A 21691-nucleotide genomic window follows, 5' to 3' on the forward strand; every position below is an offset into this window, starting at 1 on the left:
GGATGTTCTAATGGTTCCCATTATTGTGTGTTGTTTGAATGCATGTTCTTGTTGATTTTTAGGCTGTTGAATATTTTCTGTTGCACTTTTTGATCATGTAAAGCTCATTGAGTTGCCTTGTGTATGAAAGGCGCTCTACAAATACATTTGCTTTGCCTGGCTTTGCACCATTGGACAGAGCTGGAATGGGTGGCTGTGAATGGAGTAGCGGGCGGGTCAGGGTTGGAGAGGTGAGGAAATGCCCTGTGTATGTGTGAGAATAGTTTGGAGGTTAATGAATAAGGGAGCAAAACGATTAGCTTTGACCCGTTTTGTTGTGCTGGCGTGGTTACGGTCTATAGTAACCGAAGTTCTATGTGGAAATAAAGAGACTTACAAGCAAGAAAATTGTCTTCCTTTTCAAAGTTCTGTGGGATGTTAAATTGGTATCAGAAGTAAGAGAAAGAGCACCAGACTGCCAAACTGTTAACCGCGGCTAGCCTGGATGTAGCTAACAACTCTGTTCATCAGGCAATCCCGTGCCACGCTCCAGCAACTGGCAATAGGGGCCCTGATGGAGAGAGTAGCAGCGGACATTGGCCACGGTTACATGATGTTTTTGTTATTCAGAATGAGTTATTCTGATCTGTGGGTGTTTAATAAGTCCGTGTGTGTCCTTTTGAAAGTCTGCATGTTTATGCCTCCGTCCATCCACTTTTTTCATTATATCCATGTATTACGAGTCTCTTAGAAATACATAGTCTCGGCTCTAGTCCAAACGGCCATCTTGGATTATGTTGTCATTGCGGTAAATCGCGCATGCGCAAAACAACCCAAAATAACTTAAAGCAGATTTAAGCAAGTTACGTGTTTACAAGAAAGAGGAATTATCTAATTTGGAATTAAAATTGAAAAAAACAAGCCACCTAATTCGGATTGAAGTTTAATACAGAATTAAATTAGCATAGGAATTAAGTGGTTACATGGTCAGTTTAAAGAGGAATTCACTTTTATTCTGCTTTAAAGGGGAATTAAAGCTTCCACATAAATGTGGCCATTATGGGTCTGTTCCCATGCACAGACAAGGGGAACTGCTATGTCCTGGTCGCCATGGACTACTTCACAAAATGGCCAGAAGCATATGCTATACCAGACCAGGAAGCAGAGACTGTGGTGGACATGCTGGTTGAGGGCATGTTCTCCAGATTTGGGGGTGCGGAAACTATCCATAGCGACCAGGGGAGGAATTTTGAATCAGTAGTTTTCTCTGCCATGTGTGAGCACCGTGGAATTAAAAAAAACCCAGATTTCTCCTTTACACCCCCAGAGTGACGGACTCATTGAGCGGTTTAACTGAACACTGGCAAAACAATTTGCCATCCTTACTGCAGAACACCAGTGGGACTGGGACATATACCTCCCCCTTGTCTTGCTGGCCTACAGGTCTGCTTTGCAAGAGTCTATAGCATGGAAGCCCACCCTGCTTATGTTGTGACAGGAACTGCGGACCCCTACAAAAGAGGCATTTGGAAAACCTCCGATGGTTCCCCCGGACAGGAATATGCCAGGTGGCTCTAAGACAGGATGGAGTCAGCCCACGCGTTTGCCCATGACCAGCTGGAGAAAATGGGGATGAGACAAAAATGGATATATGACATGAAGACCAGAGGGAGAGACTTTGGGGCTTGTGACTTGGTCTGGGTTTACAGCCCAAAGCGAAAGAAGAGTTGGTGCCCTAAGTTGAACAGCCAATGGTTGGGGCCGTGTGAAGTGTTGGAAAAGCTCGGAGAGGTGGTTTACAGGGGTCTTCCTTTTCAATGTTCTGCGGGACGTTACAGTACTTTGCTTGTAACTTTTATTAAGTCGCTGTTGAATATAACGCCTGTCAAAGTAATAGTGATGTCGAGATGATGTGTGTATTTGTGTGTACATTTGTAGGGAGGTGTACATGGGTTGGAAGCAGATGCCTCCATGACAGCCTTCTCCCTCATCGCCCTGCAGGAATCGTACACAATATGCTCAAGCTTAATTCCTGTGAGTAGCTCACCTGCATGCACAAATACTTACACTTGAAGGTATTCCCTGTGCAAAGTTTCCATCAAAGACATGAAAGTTAAATCAGTTAAATCAATGTTATAATTTAAAATTTATGTTTCAATGACGACAACAACAAAAAAACAAACATTATACTGTAATTAATTGTTTTGAAAAGGACTAATTGCTGCTAAGTTTGCAAGGTATTATTCATATTAAAATATTAGAGATAATGTATAAAGTAAAAAAATGTGTTGTTCCTGAAATTGCAGGGCATTGTGTATATTAAAATATTAGAAATAAAGTAAAATGTAAAAAACTATGTTGTTCCTAAAACTATTCAAAACATATTTAACATAAGAGAGTGTAAATACAATCTAGGATTTATTCAGAATTTTGAATATCCAAAATGTGCTGACAAATGTGAAGTCTCAATGTATTTTTTGTTGTGGGTGCAAAATTATGGAATGTCAGATTAATTTAGGTTGTTTACTTCTTTTACAAAACTAAAAAGGGGAAGGGGGAGTAGATTGGAACAGCACCGCTCAATCCACCGCTTTATATGCAGGGTTTGTTCGTTCACTGTTCCAGCCGGCTTGTTTTCTTGGTGCATCACTACATCCGGCAGTCTACGCAGAACCCGCGGTGTCAACCATCTTGTAAACAAAGCACTCAGCTGCTATGGGAAGCAGGAGGGTCAAATGTCATCGGCTGGACTGCAGCAATAATTTACTTGATTTTATTTCGTTAACTTTTGAATTTTATATCACCATTTTTTTTATTTCCTAGTCACTGTGTTTTTTGGCACTTTAAATATTTGTATATTATGTAAATAATATTAAGAATTGGGAAAATGGCAATTGCCTCATCAGACTGTGACAGGTGAAAAATAAACAATCACACATAAAAGTGGAGAAGGAAATGTGGATCACTCTGCATAGGAAGAATGTGGGGATCCCCTCTGTGTGACGGAGGTGGGGGACAGACACAGATGCACTATATATGCGCCAAAAACATGGGATTAAACTCCCCAGCAGCTCGTCTTCCTCCTACTGCAGCCTCTTCCTCTCTCCCACAGCACCTTGTCCTCACAGGGGTCCTGCTTACAGATCTCGCTGGTCTTTGCAGATCCTCTCCCTCTGGTGTATCTCATGCACTACGTCCTCCAACAGTGCCAAATAAGCCATTGAGCATCTTTACGCATTAGAGTGTGTTCCTTTTTATAACAGCTACAGGTGTTGCAGCCATTTGATCGGAAGTTTTGTGCAATGATCATGTGATTTTGATTACAATTATTGTTATTAATATAAAACTGTATTTGTAGGCGCGCGCCTGTCACTCACTCCCTCTGGGCGTCAGTATAATTTTTTCCTCCTCCGTTTTTGCAAATGCATCCTTCAAATAATTGTGAAATGTTCAATGTGTTCGAGACAGAGCTGTCGTTAATTTCATCTTCTCCTGTTGGCGTCGAAGTTTCCCGTTTCTCATGATTTTGTGCGTACGGCAGGGTTAGAGCTGCCGTGGAGGTGCGCACATTATCTCGTCACGTTACGTCACCGCCGCAGCACCGGAGCTGATAGGTTTCCACTTTAGTCTATGTGTTAATTTCCACCGGGTCCGCTGAGGTGCGTGTCAGCTCTTTCCCAGATGCCGTAGTCCGGTTACCTCCGCCAGAAATATGCAGGGTTTCTATTTCTGGCGGATACTGGTGCACAGAGCAAATGACGCTGAACAGGAAATTAAGCACGTACTCCGCAATAAAATATCGGGTTACTTTTCAAAATAAAACACTTCAGATTTTCATTTAAATACATCACCAAAACGTCATAATGTGTAAAAACAAATTCATATCCACTATATTGATTCCTCTCATACTGTAACTGCACTATAAACTGCAGCAACTTTGATTTAATTCATGTTTTACTGGTGCAGTTTTATCTCTTAAAAAATGTGGCTATGACAAATCCAGAGTCCAACCTTCTTGTTCTCCTTCGTTAGGAAGACTGACCTGTTCATCTGTTTATTTATTGCATTTATAACACATACATTTAACTGCGTTCTCGCGCGATTATATAAAAATTGTGAGAACAGCTCTGTCTCGTGACGTCACAGTCGTTCAACCGGAGAGCACCGTGGTGCACTCAAAACGCAACCGGTGTGAATTACCGGACGGCGGACAGCGGTGAAATACCGGATCTGTGCCGTGGCGCAGCGGAGACGTATCCAGTGGAAACCCCGGGTCAGTCTGCCCCAGGGCAACTGTGGCTACAATAGTAGCTTACCACCACAAAGTGTGGAGTGAAAGAATAATGCCTTAATTCTGTAAAGTGCTTTGAGTGTCTATGATAAAGCGCTATATAAAATCTAATGCATTATTATTATTATTATTATTATTATTATTATTATTATTATTATTATTAAAACCCCAACCACAATCAGGACAAAACTGAGGTGCGCACAGCTGTCTGACACAATTCGAAAAAGTTGGCACGATATTCTCAGATTTGGACTTCAAGCATCAATAACTCTTTATCAAAACATCCTCGACACACAAATTAGGCCTCTTTACCATCGATGTTAGGTGGACAACATGCTACAATATCCATTTATCAAAAGCAGCAGAAATAACATTTGTGTCATTGTGCAGCCAGAGCCCAGGGAGTGTCTGCAACTTGCAACAACAAAAACAAAAACTAATAGAATATCTAATAACGTCAGTGATATTCACTACAATGTCACCAAAATAACTCAACAATTTGTTTGACAAAAAATATGTTTTAAATATTTTAATGGATTTTTATGAGCAATAAAAATCATTAACATCATAATGATGTACTGTATACTGCTGAAACTCTGTCCAACCATCAAGGAGGTTCTGCTGATCATACTACGCCTTTAGTTTGACAAAAACATGTTTTCATACGTTTAATGATTTTTTATTAGTAATACAAATCAATAAGTTCATAATTATGTACAGTAGAATGATGGAACTCTGTCCAACAATCAGAGGGGAGTGGACAAGCTAAGTCATTGGACGCTTTTGAGTGAGACTGGGTTGCATGTGTTTAAATTCTGTTTGTTTTTTGGTTTTTCCAGAGTCTCGACGGCAAGATTTACAAATCAGTGAAGTACCTGGAGAATCGCCTGCCAAACCTCGCCAACCCTTATGCTGTTGCACTGACTTCATACGCCCTGGCCAATAAAAACAAACTAAACCGGGAGGTCCTCCTCAAATATCTTTCACCAGGTATCACCAATGCACTTTCACTCTGATGATTTGGGCCCAACAAGTGCACAGTGTTAATGCCTATACATATAAATGTCCTTGGGCAAAACACTGAACTCCATGTTGCTTCCAATGGTAGACTGTCACCATGCATAGCAGCTTTGTCCCATTAGTGTGGGTGTGTGTGTGTGTGTGTGGATATTGTAATGTATTTTGGCACAACTTATGTGGTAAACAAATAACTATATTAATCCACTCCGTTTACCATTTGCTACCTTGACCTGTGTTTGATGATTCTTGACTTGTTTGTTTCTGTAAACCATGCAATTGGCGGGCATCCTCTGCTCATGCAGGACCCGCAACCCTCAACTCAAGTGTCAAACTCAAGGCCTGTGGGTGATTATTGCTAAAATATAAAATTTTTCGTAAACAGCCTTTGTGTGCCTTTCAGAGTTAACCCACTGGCCTGTACCTGGTGGACACCTTGTCACACTGGAGGCTACAGCTTATGGTCTCCTTGCTCTGGTCAGGGCCAAGGTGAGCTTAGCCTACTCGTCATCTGTCTTCGCACCAGCAGTTTTAAATACAAAAAGGGACAAGGACCCTTTGAGAAAACACTTTTAACATTTATAACAGTGTACAAACAGCTGACACTAGATAATTATTCATTATGAACTTTTTGATTAACACAGAGCTTAATTTCTTCATCTTGAGTTTTGCTGTGGGAGTTAGACACCTAAAACCTCTTTTTTTGGTTTGATAAAGGCTTTTGAAGAAGCTCGACCAATTGTAAGATGGCTCAGTAAACAGCAGGCTGCGTTAGGAGGCTTTGCATCAACCCAGGTAACGAAAACATCCAATTATTTTATTTTAATTTTATACTGTACCTCCTGTAGATTTTCCCTCACTTTCTTGCTTTTTTCTCTTCAGGCTACAATCATGGTGTATCAGGCTGTGGCAGAGTACTGGGCTAATGCCAAAGAACCAGAGTACAATCTGAATGTGGAGATTCTTTCAAAAGGAAATCCCCTTCCCATTAAATACAACTTTAACAGGAAAAACCACTTCACCAGAATGACTTCTAAAGTGAGAACACATACTGACACTCATGCCAGCAACTTTTTTTTCAGTTTTTCTTCTACTGGTTAATGCATGTGTATTTAAATCCCAACAGATTAACAGCATATTCGATATTATTACAGTGACGGCCAGTGGGACAGGAGAAGCAAACGTCAAAGTAGGAAAACAGTTCCTATATTTTCATTTTTTTTGTGCGTTTGATTTCTATTAGTTGTTACTAATACAAGCAGAAGTGTTTCATTAGTAAAAGAGAAACACACTGCTTGATCAGAAACACCAGTATCAAAGTGTGTGTGTGTGTGTGTGTGTGTGTGTGTGTGTGTGTGTGTGTGTGTGTGTGTGTGTGTGTGCGTGCGTGCACATGCGTGTGTGCTTGCTTCTTTTCTGCTCGATATATATTTTCATTTTTTTTTTCATTTTATTTTTTTTTTCATTCATTTAAAAAAAATGCAACAACAGCATTTACACGAATGAAAAGGAGCAGAAAGAAGTAAAAACTTATAATGTCTGCCCCCTATCAACACAAAATTATTTACAGTTCCAGTTCCGTCTCATGCAGCCGTCTTATCAATTACAAGACATCAAAACACAAAATACAAAATAAAGTTGATCTGCTACTCTGCAGTGTTATATTTTTGTAATATTGATAATTTAACATACTTTTTAAACACGTAAATGGACTAAGAAGTTTTAATTTTACAATCAAGACTGTTCCACAGGGCGATTCCTTTGATTGAGATACATCTTTCCTTTACAGCCGATTGAAACCTGGGGTTTGTAAAAACCTCAGTACCTTTTAGTTCATATTTACTTTTTCTCTTGGTGAATCTGTTTTGCAAATTGTTTGGTAAACTTTCCAGATGAGCTTTGTTCATGGTTTTTACAAGATTATACTCTACTAGTTCATTAAATTTCAGTGTTTTTTGTTGTATGAATAAGGGATTAGTGTGGTCTCTGTATCCACTTCCACTGGCGACTCTAATCGCTCTTTTCTGTTTAAATAAAATATGATTGATGTATGTTTTGCAGGCACTTCCCCACACTTCAATGCAATAGGTCAGATGTGGAACAATCAATGAGTTATACAACAGAAACAATGCATTCTTATTTAGAGAATGTTTGACTTTATGCAGTACAGCTATTATTTGGGAGACCTTTACTTTGACATTATCAATATGTGATTTAATGTCAAGTGTTCGTCAATCATAATACCTAGAAACTTAAACTCATGTGCCCTTTCAATTTCTAATCCGTTAATAAATAATGATGCTTTGGCATATTTCCTTTTACTACAAAAAATCATAAATTTAGTTTTGCTAATATTAAGGGACAATTTATTGGCATTGAACCACCTCATAATTTTCTGGAATTCATTCTCTACAATTTGTAGGACATCTTTTAAATGTTTTCCTGAATATAATAAAGTGGTGTCATCCGCAAATAGAATACACCTAAGTAACTGAGACACAGACACAATGCATTTACATATAGAAGAAAAAGTATAGGTCCTAGGACCGATCCTTGTGGTACCCCGCAAGTTATGTTACAATTTTTAGACTTTACGTTGTTAATTTTGACAAACTGACTTCTGTTTTATACGTCTTATACCATATTTATGTAATTTATGCAACAATATCTTGTGGTCCAGTGTATCAAACTCTTTTTGAAGATCTACAAAGATGCTTCCTAAATAGTGCCTTTTGTCTATAGCATTGGCGATTTCTTCATTTAGTTCTATAATTGTTGTAGCAGTTGAGTGATTAGGACGAAACCCATATTGGCCATTACTTAAAATCTTAAATTAATTTAGAAATGTATTCAGTCTAATCGCAAATAACTTCTCCAGAATTTTAGAGAACTGTGGAAGTAATGATATTGGTTTATAATTAGAAAGTTCAGATTTATTTCCTTTTTTAAAAAGTGGAATAACTTTGGCTATTTTCATGTGCTCTGGAAATATCCCTGAAGTAAATGACAAATAACTGATATAGGTAAAAGGCTCAATAATTACATCTATAATTTGCTTTATCAATACCATATTCATATCAGTATAATCATTTGATTTTTTTGTTGGCACACTTCTGGACAATTGTCAATATGTCACTCGCTTGTACACTTTCAAGAAAAATACTGTTATTATTATCTGGTACTGTTCCATCATTGATGTTTCCATCTGGAATTTGTTGTGACAAAGTAGGGCCAATATTTACAAAATAATTATTGAATTAATTTACAATTTCAGTTTTATTGTAAATGTCAACATTATTCTTTGTTAGATAATTAGGAAATTTTGTTTTTACCTTGCCTTTTTGCATGACTATTTATTACACTCCATGTGTCTTCTGTACTATTTTTATTTTTGTCTAACAATTTAGTATAGTAATCCTTTTTTTTGCCTTCTTATGATTCCAATTAATTAGTTTTTATATGTTTTATACCAAACTTCATCATCTTTAGTTCTTGATCTTAGAAACAGTCTATACAAATAGTTTTTTTTCTTGCAGGCATTTTTCAGTCCATTTGTCATCCATGGATTGTTAACAGCATTTTTCTTGGTATGAGCGCTCGTTTTGGATATTTTACAATTTTTATCATATAGATTAATTAATGTTGTCATGAAAGCCTCATAGGCGGTATTAACATTATCTGTGTACACCCTATCCCAGTTCTGTTTCTTCAGATCTTCTCTGAAGGCCTCTAAAGCCTTACTCGATTTATCTCGAAAGAATGTTGTAATTTCATCTTGTACAATGTCATAACAGGTTTTCATAACTTATAAATATAGGGAGATGATCACTCACGTCTGTCATAAAGATACCACTGATTAATTTACCACGTACATTTGTAAATATATTGTCAATGATAGTTGCACTATGAGTGGTCACCCTTGTTGGTTTAGTTATCATTGGGTATAGGTCTGTACTTTTCATGTCATTCTTAAATTCACTTGATGCTGAAGGGTTTCCCAGATCTATATTGAAGTCACCACACAAAATGAATGATTTGTTATTAATTTTTTCAAACATCTCAAGGATTTTGTCAGTAAATAATTCAACACAAGGCCCTGGTGCTCTATACACACAACAGATCAACATATTTTTACCACATCATTTGTTATTTCTACAGTAAGCACTTCCATCAAATTTTCCACAGCAATTGTTTTTTGTTCAATAATTTTACATTTTAGATGAGAATCAATTTTACTTACGCTGTTGACATAAAACATGTTGTATCCTCCAATCTGTACGTCATTGATATCAGAGTCCTTCAACCAGCTTTCAGTTATAGCAATCACTTTAAAGGTTTTATCTAACTGACAAAGTAGTTCTTTTATTTTTACCAAATTACACTTTAAACTTTGACTATTAAAGTGTATGATAGATAATGCTTCATCAAGCACCTTGCTGATTTCAACATTATATTGTTGTACAGTATAATAATTGCATACATTTTCCTCAGGGTTTAGCAAGTCATGTTCAATATAATTTTCTAGATCATACATTTTATCATTGTTAGTGTCTACATGTGTGTCCATAGTTCAGTGTATGTCCAAGTGCAGCCAACCTGATTTATCCATTTACACTCCATCACTCCTGCTATGAATGTCCAGTCTTATACTTCTCAAGTTCCTTCATAGTCTTGATGACCTTCGCTGAACCATCTTCTTCCCTGATCCACACGTTTCCATTCCATGTCCATATCCCAGAAATTTTCTTCTGTTCCCTTAGCATTCTCGCCTCCCTTGCGATGCCTCCATTCTTCTTCACGAGGTGTTCGTTTATATACATGTTCGTTCCTTTCAGTTTTTTAGCTTGCATTAGTACATCGTTCCAATGCCTCCTGCTAATGAATCAAATTACTATAGCAGGTACAGAGTTCTCATACTTACTGGTCAATGTGTGGCAAGCAGATATTGCCTCTTTGCAAATGTTTATGTTGTTCCCATTAAGGAAATCCACCACCTGTTGCTCCAGTGACTGCAGCTCTTCCCTCGGAGCATCCTCCGTCGTCTCTGCTTTAGCTGCCGCCCTGGCGTAGGTACGGTGTCGAGTCTTGATCACAGTAATCACCAAATCGTCCCTCCGCGTATACTGTTCCAGTTCATCAATCCTCTGCTCCAGGGTAGAGATCCGTGTGTCCTTTTCTCTCGTCATGATTTTCAGTGTTGTTACTTCATTCACAAGTTTGAGCAGCTGCTCCTGTTGCGACGTCACCTTTGCCAGCTCACTAGACATGAAGTTTAATGATCACTTGATCTCCTCCATGTCGTCTGCCGCTGGCATACGTATTGTATCAATATTTTGGCACGATACAAGTCATCGAGCATTAGGCTAGGGTACATCCTGGACTGGGTGCCAGTCCATCGCACATGATACAGTAGTCATATTCAAAGAAATCCAAACAAGGACTCTGCCGCACATGGGCTGATTGTCAACACGTTACATCACAGACCATGAACCCAAACATCTGCTGACTCATTTTGAACATACAGAATGTACAACTCTGCTGCTCATCTAGGGTTCACTTTCAGAGTTTGAGTCATGGTTTCAGAGCTGTTTGCGCAGAAAGTTTTGTTAGGTTCTCACATTTTGTCGTGGCACATCTAATGTGGCCTTTATCGCTCAGATCAGCAGAATTTTGAGTGGTTTGTATTTGAAATGGGTGTAGGATATGCCTTTTAGGATTAACAAATTGCTCTTTGTTTTACAGATGGTTTCATTTTATTATGCTAAGCCCAGTCAAGGGAAGAGTGACTGTCATAAGTTTAACATGTCAATCGAGCTCATTCCAGGTATTTTGGATCTTTTTCTGATGTATTAATTAATTAATAACAATACTAACATTGTCTGTTAGTATTTGACCATCACTATCTAATACTCACCAAAAACTTTTTTTCTTCTCACAGAAATTGAAAATGATGAGAGTGTATACAAGCTGAGAATAGAGGTTTTGTAAGTTCCTCCCCCACTGTTTCTATTAATGCAATCAGAACTTTTTATTTTAAAGTTTAAGGGTTGTATTTTTCCCCTTATAAATTTTTTGTGCAGGTATCTTGACAAGACGCATGATTCAACAATGACAATCCTGGACATTGGCCTCTTAACAGGCTACACTGTTGAAACCAAAGACCTGGAATCGGTATGAACTTATGGACCTGTGTGTGTGTATATGTAACACAACATAAGTTGTGTGTTTGTGTGTATAGTTGTCTTCAGGGCCTGATCGTACCATTGCACATTACGAGATGGACAAACTCTTGTCAGAAAGAGGTTCCCTTATCATCTACCTAGACAAGGTAACGTAGTCTGTTATACACAGCTTTTTTCCTCTACCTCTGTTAGTTTGTGTCACTTACAGCATTGCTATGCATGTTCTTCCCCCAGGTTTCTCACACTCTGGCAGATGAGATCAGTTTTAGAATCCATAAGACTATAAAAGCGGCCCTCCTACAGCCAGCTGCTGTGTCTGTCTATGAGTACTACAACGGTAAGTCTCAAAAACATCTACTGACCAATGCTATTAGCTGACTGCACATTTCTACCATCTAATGAGATGACTACATGCCACACTGGGCGACAATGATATTTTCAGACTACGATTCCTGTATCAGTTAAAATGCAGCTTAGATGGTCTTCTTCTTCATTAACAGACACTAATTGGACCTAGAACTGTAATCTGGTCTTAAAAGTTAGACCCACCAAGACTTGAACTGAGAGAATTCAACCTGAACCAGTTTGAACCTGAACGAAGTCAATTATTTCTAAACCCCAACCCATTACAACCCAACATTATTCATGTGTGCACACACCCAGCCCTTTGGCCTTTTCTCAAGAATGGGTCATTTATATATTTTTTTAAAGATAGATTATTGATTCGCCAGCCTTTGATTCACCTCCTAAGCATCGATTTGCACATCCTCCTCACACTAATGGAGCCTCAAGCAGGAGAAATATTTTATTATTAGTTTATTTTGGTCATTATAAACATTTCAAACACATGTCACGTTTTCAGAGATCTTGTACATTACAAAACAAAACATTTTTAAGTATTTTAAGAGCTAAATGATTCCTGACCGAAAGGGTTTAGGCTGAAGTAGAGACTTATACTGCCTAACCCCATTTACAACTGTGACACTATTACCAAAGACTTCACATAATACAGTTACTGTGATACCAACGATGGTAACACATAAGCACAAAACTTAAACTTAAAGAATCAAAATTATGTTGTGCATCTGCGATTAACTTCTATTCTAATGATCTTCATTTGAGTGTACTATACTTTTCTATGAATTTTGACTTTTGATTCCCCCATATTTTATTACTGATAAAACTGAGAAAATCCTTAAACTGGATTAGACTAACAAATAACAAACTATGATGGTAATATAACGTAATGAGTCTCAGTTGATTGTTATATTATGTAATTGGTTTGCTATAGTGTGTAGTCGTACAACACAGACATTAATTAAAAAGTCAATCCTTTACAGTGGCACACAATCAATATCTAAACCTTTAGCACGGTTACCAGAGCCAGGCCTAATCTCAAACCTTAACTAAACTGAGTCTAATGCAATAAAATGAAGAATGCTTCACTTTCAACTATAGAGTCACTACACTGAATGTTATGCATCTATTGTAATTCATACAAATTCTGTTGCAGGAATAAAGTGTGTGAAATTCTACCATCCCATGAGAGATTCTGGAAATTTGCTGCTGCTCGACTTAGGCAAAGTAAAGAAATGTGCTGAAGGTAAACAAATCAATGTCAGCTGGATAAGGCAAAAACATTTATCTTCCTGAAATGACTGTAAACAAGTGTTTAGGAGTGGTGGGAAAAGATCAATCACAAAGCTAAGACCTGGTATAAGCCCATAACATTGTGTGGGACAAAGTGGGAATAAACTGCAGTATTGGAATAATCACTTTTTTATATCAAAAGAGATATACATTATACACTTCTTGATGGAGATGAAGCTATCACAGTGAATCAAGATGGCCAAAATATTCTCTCCTTAAAGGGAGTTGCACTTAATTTATGGAGAGAAAGAGAGAGAGAGAGAGAGAGAGAGAGAGAGAGAGAGAGAGAGAAGCTTTTAATAATGATGGTGAGGAAGAGGTTTTAGAATGTGATGATCAGAAGAAGAGACTTTGAAGAAGAGGATTACATTGAGCATCTCATAGTTCCGTAACAGAAAATAGCAACAAAACCAGCCTGTCAGCAGCAAACAAGGGAAAAAAATGTGTAAATATATATAATATGGGGAAATAGAATTGCCCTTGTGCCAAAAAAATGTCTGCTATTGTCAAAGGTGTGAAACCAGGGCCAAAACAGATGTTGGTAACACATGTGGAGAACATACAGTCCAATTTACTTTGGGGTACTATACAGTATATATTTATTATGTATTTTTCCTTTTTGAAATAAAAAAGGCCAAAACAATATATTTGTTTGTTTCTCTCAGAGGACTGCAGTATGCAAAAGAAAAGAAACATTGACAACAGAGAGCGCTATGATAGAATGTGTGAGACTTCAGTAACAGAGTTTGGTAAGAAAAAAATAAATAAATAAATGGATTTGTAAATTTTGGGAACTTGAATGAACAAAGCTGAAATCTACATCTTGTTTCTTAGCATACAAAGTAATACTGGAAGAGACTCATCAGAAGGAAATGACAGACATCAACATAATGCGAATAATGCACATCATCAAAGGAGGTGGGTGTGGTTTTTTAATTTCTATATTTAAAACCTGATGATTTGAAATAGCACCAACCTTTGATTTCAGCTGGTGGAACTGTAGAACTACTATTGGTGGTATATGTTTTTTTTTTTTTTTTGGTTTACAGGAAATATTGATCCCAATCCTGTCGATCAACAGCGTCCATTCATCAGTTACATACGCTGCAGAAATGCAATTAATCTGCGAAAAAACCAAACCTACCTGATCATGGGCTCGAACAAAGATGTCAACAGAAATGAAGAGACTCAAGTGTGAGTTTGTATTTAGCTGATTAAACAAACACAATAAAGTATTTAAAAATGCTAAGCATGTATTAAGATGATCAAATTCACATAAAAGTATGCCAGGATGTGGAGAAATATGTTGGTCTATTAGTGTATCTCCCAGTCCACCAACCCACACAAGGCAAGGCAAGGCAAATTTATTTATATAGCGCATTTCATACTCAAGGCAACTCAATGTGCTTTACATGATAAAACATTCAATTGTTTAAAATCAATAAGAACATTTAAAATCATCAGTAAAACCAATTAAAATCATCAGTAAAATCATCATTACATCAACAACATGACAAAAAATCTCTCTCTCAATCATATGCAGTAGTGAAAAAAAGTGCCTTTAACTTTGATTTAAAAATGTTCACATTGGATGCTGACTTCAGCTCCGCTGGCAGTTTGTTCCACTTCTTTGCAGCATAACAACTAAAAGCAGCATCACCATGTTTACTGTGAACTCTGGGCTCCACTATCTGATCTGTGTCCATAGATCTCAGAGACCTGCTGGGTTCATACCTGACTAACATGTCACTGATGTATTCTGGACCAAACCCATTCACAGATTTATACACCAATAGCAGAACTTTAAAGTCTATTCTGAGGCTGACTGGGAGCCAGTGTAAAGACTTTAAAACTGGAGTAATGTGCTCTGACCTCTTTGTTCTGGTTAAGACCCGAGCTGCAGCGTTCTGAACCAGCTGTAGCTGTTTGATGCTCTTTTGGGGGATTCCTGTCAGAAGACCATTACAATAGTCCAGTCTGCTGGAGATAAAAGCATGGACCAGTTTTTCCTGATCTTTCTGAGTCATTAAACCTTTCACTCTGGAGATGTTCTTTAGGTGGTAGAAGATGTTTTTGTGATAGATTTGATCTGACTGCTGAATGTAAGATCTGAGTCAATCAGAACACCAAGGTTTTTGACTTGGTCTTTAGCTTTTAAAGATCGAGACTCAAGATAATTGCTGACAGCAGTCCTCTTTTCCTTGTTACCAAAGACAATCACCTCCATCTTGTCATGGTTTAGTTGAAGGAAGTTTTCACTCATCCAGCAGTTTATTTTTTCTAAACAGTCACACAACACCTCAATGGGACCATGGTCATCTGGGTTCAGTGATAGATATAGTTGTGTGTCATCTGCATAGCTCTGATAATCAATCTTACAGTTCTGTAAAATTTGTCCTAAAGGAAGCATGTAAAGGTTAAACAGAAGGGGTCCAAGAACAGATCCCTGAGGAACCCCACAGGACATTGGTAATCTGTCAGATTCAAAGTTTCCAATGCTTACAAAATAGCTTCGCTCCTCCAAGTATGACTTAAACCATTGCATTACTTTTCCATTTAGTCCAACCCATGTTTGCAATCTGTGCAACAAAATTGTATGATCTACAGTGTCAAATGCAGCACTTAGATCCAACAGAATGAGAACAGATACTTTTCCTGAATCAGTGTTCAACCTCATGTCATTGATCACTTTGATAAGAGCAGTTTCAGTGCTGTGATGAGAACGAAAACCTGACTGAAATTTATCAAATATTTTGTTGAATGTTAAGAATTGACTCAGTTGGTTGAAGACCATCTTCTCCATGATCTTGGCCATGAATGGAAGGTTGCTGATTGGTCTATAGTTAGCCAGTATAGAGGCATCCAGTGTTCTCTTTTTTAACAGCGGTTTCACAGCAGCTACTTTAAGGGATTTTGGTACGGTGCCTGATTGGAATGAGCAGTTAATTATCTGACACAAATCAGTGACAATTGACTTTACAGCAGTTTTAAAGAAGTTTGAGGGTATTGTGTCAAGGCAACACGTTGATGGATTCAGCTGCTGAACAGTCTCCTCTATTGTTTTTGGGTTCACTGTAATAAACTCTAACATTGTAGTTGACTCATCCCTCAGTGGTTGAAGCTGTTCAAGCTTTTTGTGATTTTGCTGGTTTGTTCTGATGTTTGACCTTATTGATTGTATTTTTTCATTGAAATATACAGCAAATTCATTGCATTTTCCAGCTGACAGTAATTCAGGGGCTATCTGATCTGGGGGGGTTGTGAGCTTTTCAATTACAGAAAACAACGTGCGAGAGTTGTTGACATTTTTGGCAATAATTTCAGAAAAGTATTGCTGCCTTGCTTTGAACAAGCCATCATTGAATTTTCGCAGACTTATTTTGTACAGTTCTAGATGAATTTGGAGTTTTGTTGATCTCCATTTACGCTCAGCTCTTCTACAGTCAGATTTCAAATTCTGCATTATCTCAGTCCTCCTCCAAGGTGTTTTCTGTGTGTTTGGTTTTCTCTTAGTTTTGATTGGAGCCACCACATCTATGACATTACAGACTTTTCTATTATACTCATCCAGAAGATCATCAACTGTCTCAGCACTCAATGTTGGTGTCATTGCTATGGCTTCCATAAACTGTGCACATGTGTTCTCATTTATGTACCTTTTCTTTAAACACACATAACTAGGGGGAACAGATGTTACAGTCTCTAGGTCAAAAAAGACACAGAAATGATCAGATAGAGCTAAGTCTCTTACATCAACAGCAGAGATATCAACACCTTTAGAGATAACCAGATCCAAAGTGTGACCTTGAGTGTGTGTCGGACCAGTCACATGTTGTGTAAGACCAAAAGTATCCATTAAAGCATACAGTTCTTTGGCAGTATTGTTCATGTTATTGTCTACATGAATATTTAAGTCACCTGTTATTATTAAAAAGTTGTATTCAGTGCATACAACTGACAGCAGTTCAGCAAACTCATCCATGAATTCTCCAGAATATTTTGGGGGTCTATAAATGACTAAAAACAGAACTCTTGAATCACCCTTCAGTAAGAATGACATATATTCAAAGGAGATAAAATCACCAAATGTTATTTCTTTGCACTGAGATATTGATTTAAAAATGGCAGCAACTCCACCACCTTTCCTGCAAGTACGACACTTATTTAAATAAATAAAGTCTTGTGGTGAACTTTCATTGAGAATAGTATTACTGATACCATCATTCAACCATGTTTCATTAAGAAATAAAAAGTCCAAGTGATGTGTCAAAATAAAATCATTAATTATTAGTGACTTGTTAACAAGAGATCTAACATTAAGAAGAGCTAATTTTAAAGACTTTACTGGGGACACTGGTGGACTTTTTGGATGACATGTTATAGGAGTCACATTTTTATCTCTATAAAGCTTTTTGCTTTTCTTTAATTTCACAATTTTACCTGTGTTACCTGTCACCACAGGAATTAAAGAAGCTGCATTAACTCCATAGGGCCCTGACTTTTTCTGGTTGTTCCTAAAAATAGAGCTATTGCAGTCTGGACCCAGCACACATCAGACCTGTGTCGCTCTAAGATGAACACAGCTGGCCTGAGGAGAAGAGTGATCCTGAGCCTGGTATCGTCGAGGAGGGATGGGTGGTGCAGATTGACCATGGTGGGGTAAAGGGTGGGGTGTCAGTCTTGTGCCAGCCAGAACCAGCTCGTTCATCTGGGCAGTTAAATCCAAGAAGGCAGGGGTAGGAGAGAAGCTGGATGAGGTGGAAGTAGGTGAATTTTGGGGTGAAGCAGGTGGGTCCTGAGATGCGGGGGTTGGGTTGACCTCTTCATTTTGGCGATTTTTATTTCTTGCTGGAAGCTCATTGACTCCATGTTCTTTCCTTGTTGTTTTGTTCTCCGATGGTACATGTTGTCCTCTGTCTTTATCAGAACTGATAGCAGTGTGACTGGTGAAGTAAAACAAGTTGGATGTGAAGAGTTTTACTCCAGCCTTGTTTAGACACAGTCCATCTGCTCTAAAAAGATGACGACGTTCCCAAAAAATAGGAAAATTTTCTATAAAATTTAGTGAAAGGGCAGCACAAGCTGAAGACAGAAATTTATTCAAAGAGTAAATCCTTGAGAATTTCAGATCTCCTTTGTGGACTGGAGGTATCGGGCCACTGATGAACACTTTAGGCTGTAAACAGCTCACAGTTTTTAGAAGATCGGTGAAATCCTGCTTTAACACCTCAGACTCCTCCTTGGCTAAATCATTTAACCCAAAATGAATCACAACATTTTTCAAATGTGGGTAATCTGCAACGATATGCAAGATTTTGTCAGCCAGGTCTGATACTGTGTCATTAGGTAAGCAGATCACTTTCACGTTGCTGCTAAACATCTTCTGAGCATCTTTAACAGAAACGTCTCCCACTATCAGTGTGTGAGGTTGTTGCTTTGGCCTACCCTGTCGCTTTTGTTTTCCTGAAGCACTTTCAGTCTTCGCAGTTCCAGAAGGTTGTGTGTTGACCTCATTAGAGCCAGATCCTAGGTCATTCAGCAGTGGGGCGAATCGATTACCCAGTTCTACATGAAACTGGGTTTGTGACTTGGTGATACTCCTGCCTTTAGCAGATGTCCACTTTTGTGCCTGGGCAGACAAGGGAGTTGATGTTGAGGCTGCAGTCTGCGAAGCCAGTGCAGGCCAGTCCGTCTCATTATTGATATCAGGGCGCTTTGCTCGGCCCGTTAGCCTTTGAAGCGGATATGACTTTTTCTTAGGCTTAGCTCCCAGAGTATTCCAGGGAGGACTCGCACCTGTTGGCTTATCAACGGGAACAGGATCCTCCCTAGGCCTGATAGCTTTGTTAGCACGGGCTGGTAGCGAGTTAGCTTTATCCACTCCGCTGTTTTGAAACAGCGGCACAGTCGTATCATTATCATATCCACAGTGTCCATTAACCTCAATGTTTACTTGTATTCCTCGCACTGTAGTCTCCAGTTCAGTAATCTTTTGGAGAAGACTGCTGTATTCTGTTGTGGAAAGAGCCATTCTTCTGCTAGTTAGCTTGCTACTTGTAGCTAGCTAGCTTGCTACTTAGCTTTCCAGTTGAGCCAGCAAATAAAAAAGCGGTAGATGATTACCTCAGAGCCAGAGTCAGATGGTAAATGATAGAGTTTGATGTTGAGGTATCGTATCATTTCTCAGAAGAAAAAGTTCATGTTTAGTAAATAAATTCCTCTGTGAGCTCCGCTCTGCTCTTTTGCTGCTGTCAGCTCAGCTGCCGGAAGCTGCTTTTTCAACAACCCTATTCTTTATTTTAAGCTCATCTATTTGTATAAAGCATTTCATAAACAGGAAACCCCAATGTGATTTACATGAATAAAAGTGAGTCATTAAGATTGGTAAAATCAAGCAAAGCAAAAAATAAAAAACATGATTGCAATTTGTAAAATTCATCAGTAACAAAGTTTAAAAAGCAGCAATATAATCATTACATTAAGTTCCATCATAAGTAGGCTTTTCAAAGCATAAAATAATGTAAAAACAATGATGATCAATGAGGAAAATGCTGATTTCAAGCCTGATTTAAAGGAGTTTACTGTTTGAGCAGACCTCAGGTTCACAGGCGTGGAGCACAATAATTGAACGCTGCTTCAATGTGTGAAGTCCTGGATGTGGGAACACAGTAAACCCGTCACTGATGACCTGAGGGTTCTGGATGCCTCGCAGGAAAATAACATGTTTCAATGTGTTTTGGTTTAAAGGCATTCAAGGATTTGTAAAATAGAAGAAAGATTATTCTTTGACTCAGTGAAAAACAGTGTAGTGATTTGAAGGTACTGCGCTCCATCTACTACGTGGTACTAAGGAGTCTATATAACCTGGCTATTCCAAAAAATAGCCTGGATGTCCATCTATTATTTTATCATAATGTCTAAAGAGTATGTCTGAAAACACTTGCAAGCTATTTTCCTGGTAAAGGGTTAAAATCTTATCTAAGCACCTGCTATGTACAGTATAGTATATTACATACTATTTTTGTTATTAATCACAGTTGCTCCTTTGACATATTGAATTTGTTTCCTTTAGATATCAGTACGTTCTTGGTGAAAGAACCTGGATCGAGTACTGGCCGACAAATGAAGAGTGTCAAGGCCGAAAATATCGACCGACTTGTCTGGGTCTGAGGAAATTGATCAGAGTAACTGAGGACTTTTCATGTGATCTCTAGTCAAAGTCATTGAAGTCCACTATTAAATAAACTTCAATGTTGTGGAAATAAAATACTGTGGTCCAAGTTTTCTTTGAGTGGTTAATATTATTGTTATATTGGAAAACATTGATTTAACACTAAGTCTCCATATGGCTATTTTGAACTGGAAATCAACTTCCTTTGGCTCCTCATAGGACCCTGCTGACTCGCATGAGTAACAAAAGTAAAAGTGGAGTAAATGACGCTATTTTCTTTTTTTTTTGTCATGATTTAACACTATTCTATTAAAAAAAAACCATGCTGTTATTCAGTAATAGAAGTGCCAAATGATGCTCGGTTTGTCTGTTTTCTTACATTAAATGTTGTAATTTTCACTTCTGCCAAGCATCAGTTTTCATGTTTGAAAACAACATTTGAATTTAAGTTATGGATGTAATGGAAAAAATTTCATTGACACACAATGTTTGATCATATACGCTTTACAGCTTTTCTCATTCTCGTTTTGGTACATTTTTTAAGATCATAATGTAAATTCTCAAAAATACGCAAATAAGTTACTTTTCACATCCATGCAAATGATTATTTACAATTATCTGCTGCTTCAAACATAATAATAATAATAACAATAATAATAATAATTATTATTATTAGACTTTATTAGTTCCTGCAACTAAAATGGTGCACTTTTATGCAAGGATTATTAACTCATGCTGTTGCCCATAAATACCACAATTGATGTAAAAAAATACATTTTAAATGGTCTATTTTGGTCTAAACACAATTGTCCTGAAACTTATGACTACTTTCAAGAATTATTTTTTTTTTTGTGGAAAAAAATGTCTGACCACTTTCCATATTTGGTTTTTACCATTTCCTAGCAACACGGGGTGGCTTAACTAACCCCAGTCTACCTTAAGGCTAAAAGTGTAAACTTGCTTTCTTGCTTAAGGAAAAATTAACACTAATTAACTAGTTTATATTGACGCTGACAGTGAATTACAATTGCAGGCAAAGGTGTTGGGTCATAAAGGTTGGACCAGCACTAAGCAGCTGGTCCAACCTTAAATTTGTGGTGATGTTAAAAAGCCCAGGTGTAGCTGCTAAACTATCCCAGCTAGTTTATTCACCAGAAGCCTCCTGTACAAAAGGTACGTACGCCCAAAATCCACGGCAAAATCCTGATGTACAGAAACTGGAGTGAGCGTGGAAATGTGCGGTCTTTCACGTCCTGGGGTGGCTTATGTACGTACGTTTCTACGTAGTTAATGCTTTAAATACTCAGGATTTTAGACACGACCAAAATAATACAATACATTCACACATGAACCTCTGAGCTGTTGACCTGTATCATGACATTTACACATTTTTTGTGAGTT

The 21691-nt window shown here is 37.9% G+C and overlaps 1 protein-coding gene across 1 annotated transcript in view; it reads left to right on the forward strand.

The window, feature by feature from the left end:
* The window catches only part of LOC114459004 (complement C3-like), a 54198-nt gene extending 33865 nt beyond the window's left edge, over positions 1-20333 (forward strand). Inside the window, exons 28-43 of the mRNA XM_028441415.1 lie at positions 1918-2013; positions 5110-5260; positions 5691-5776; positions 6005-6082; positions 6170-6325; positions 6414-6476; positions 11030-11111; positions 11226-11271; positions 11368-11458; positions 11526-11615; positions 11704-11806; positions 12983-13072; positions 13785-13868; positions 13954-14037; positions 14169-14313; positions 20192-20333. Coding sequence (XP_028297216.1) covers positions 1918-2013; positions 5110-5260; positions 5691-5776; positions 6005-6082; positions 6170-6325; positions 6414-6476; positions 11030-11111; positions 11226-11271; positions 11368-11458; positions 11526-11615; positions 11704-11806; positions 12983-13072; positions 13785-13868; positions 13954-14037; positions 14169-14313; positions 20192-20333 — 1587 coding nt within the window. The remainder of the gene's footprint in view (positions 1-1917; positions 2014-5109; positions 5261-5690; positions 5777-6004; positions 6083-6169; positions 6326-6413; positions 6477-11029; positions 11112-11225; positions 11272-11367; positions 11459-11525; positions 11616-11703; positions 11807-12982; positions 13073-13784; positions 13869-13953; positions 14038-14168; positions 14314-20191) is intronic.
* The last annotated feature ends 1358 nt before the right edge of the window (positions 20334-21691 follow it).

The sequence above is a fragment of the Gouania willdenowi genome, chromosome 1 (assembly GCF_900634775.1).
Source record: "Gouania willdenowi chromosome 1, fGouWil2.1, whole genome shotgun sequence".
NCBI lineage: Eukaryota > Metazoa > Chordata > Actinopteri > Blenniiformes > Gobiesocidae > Gouania > Gouania willdenowi.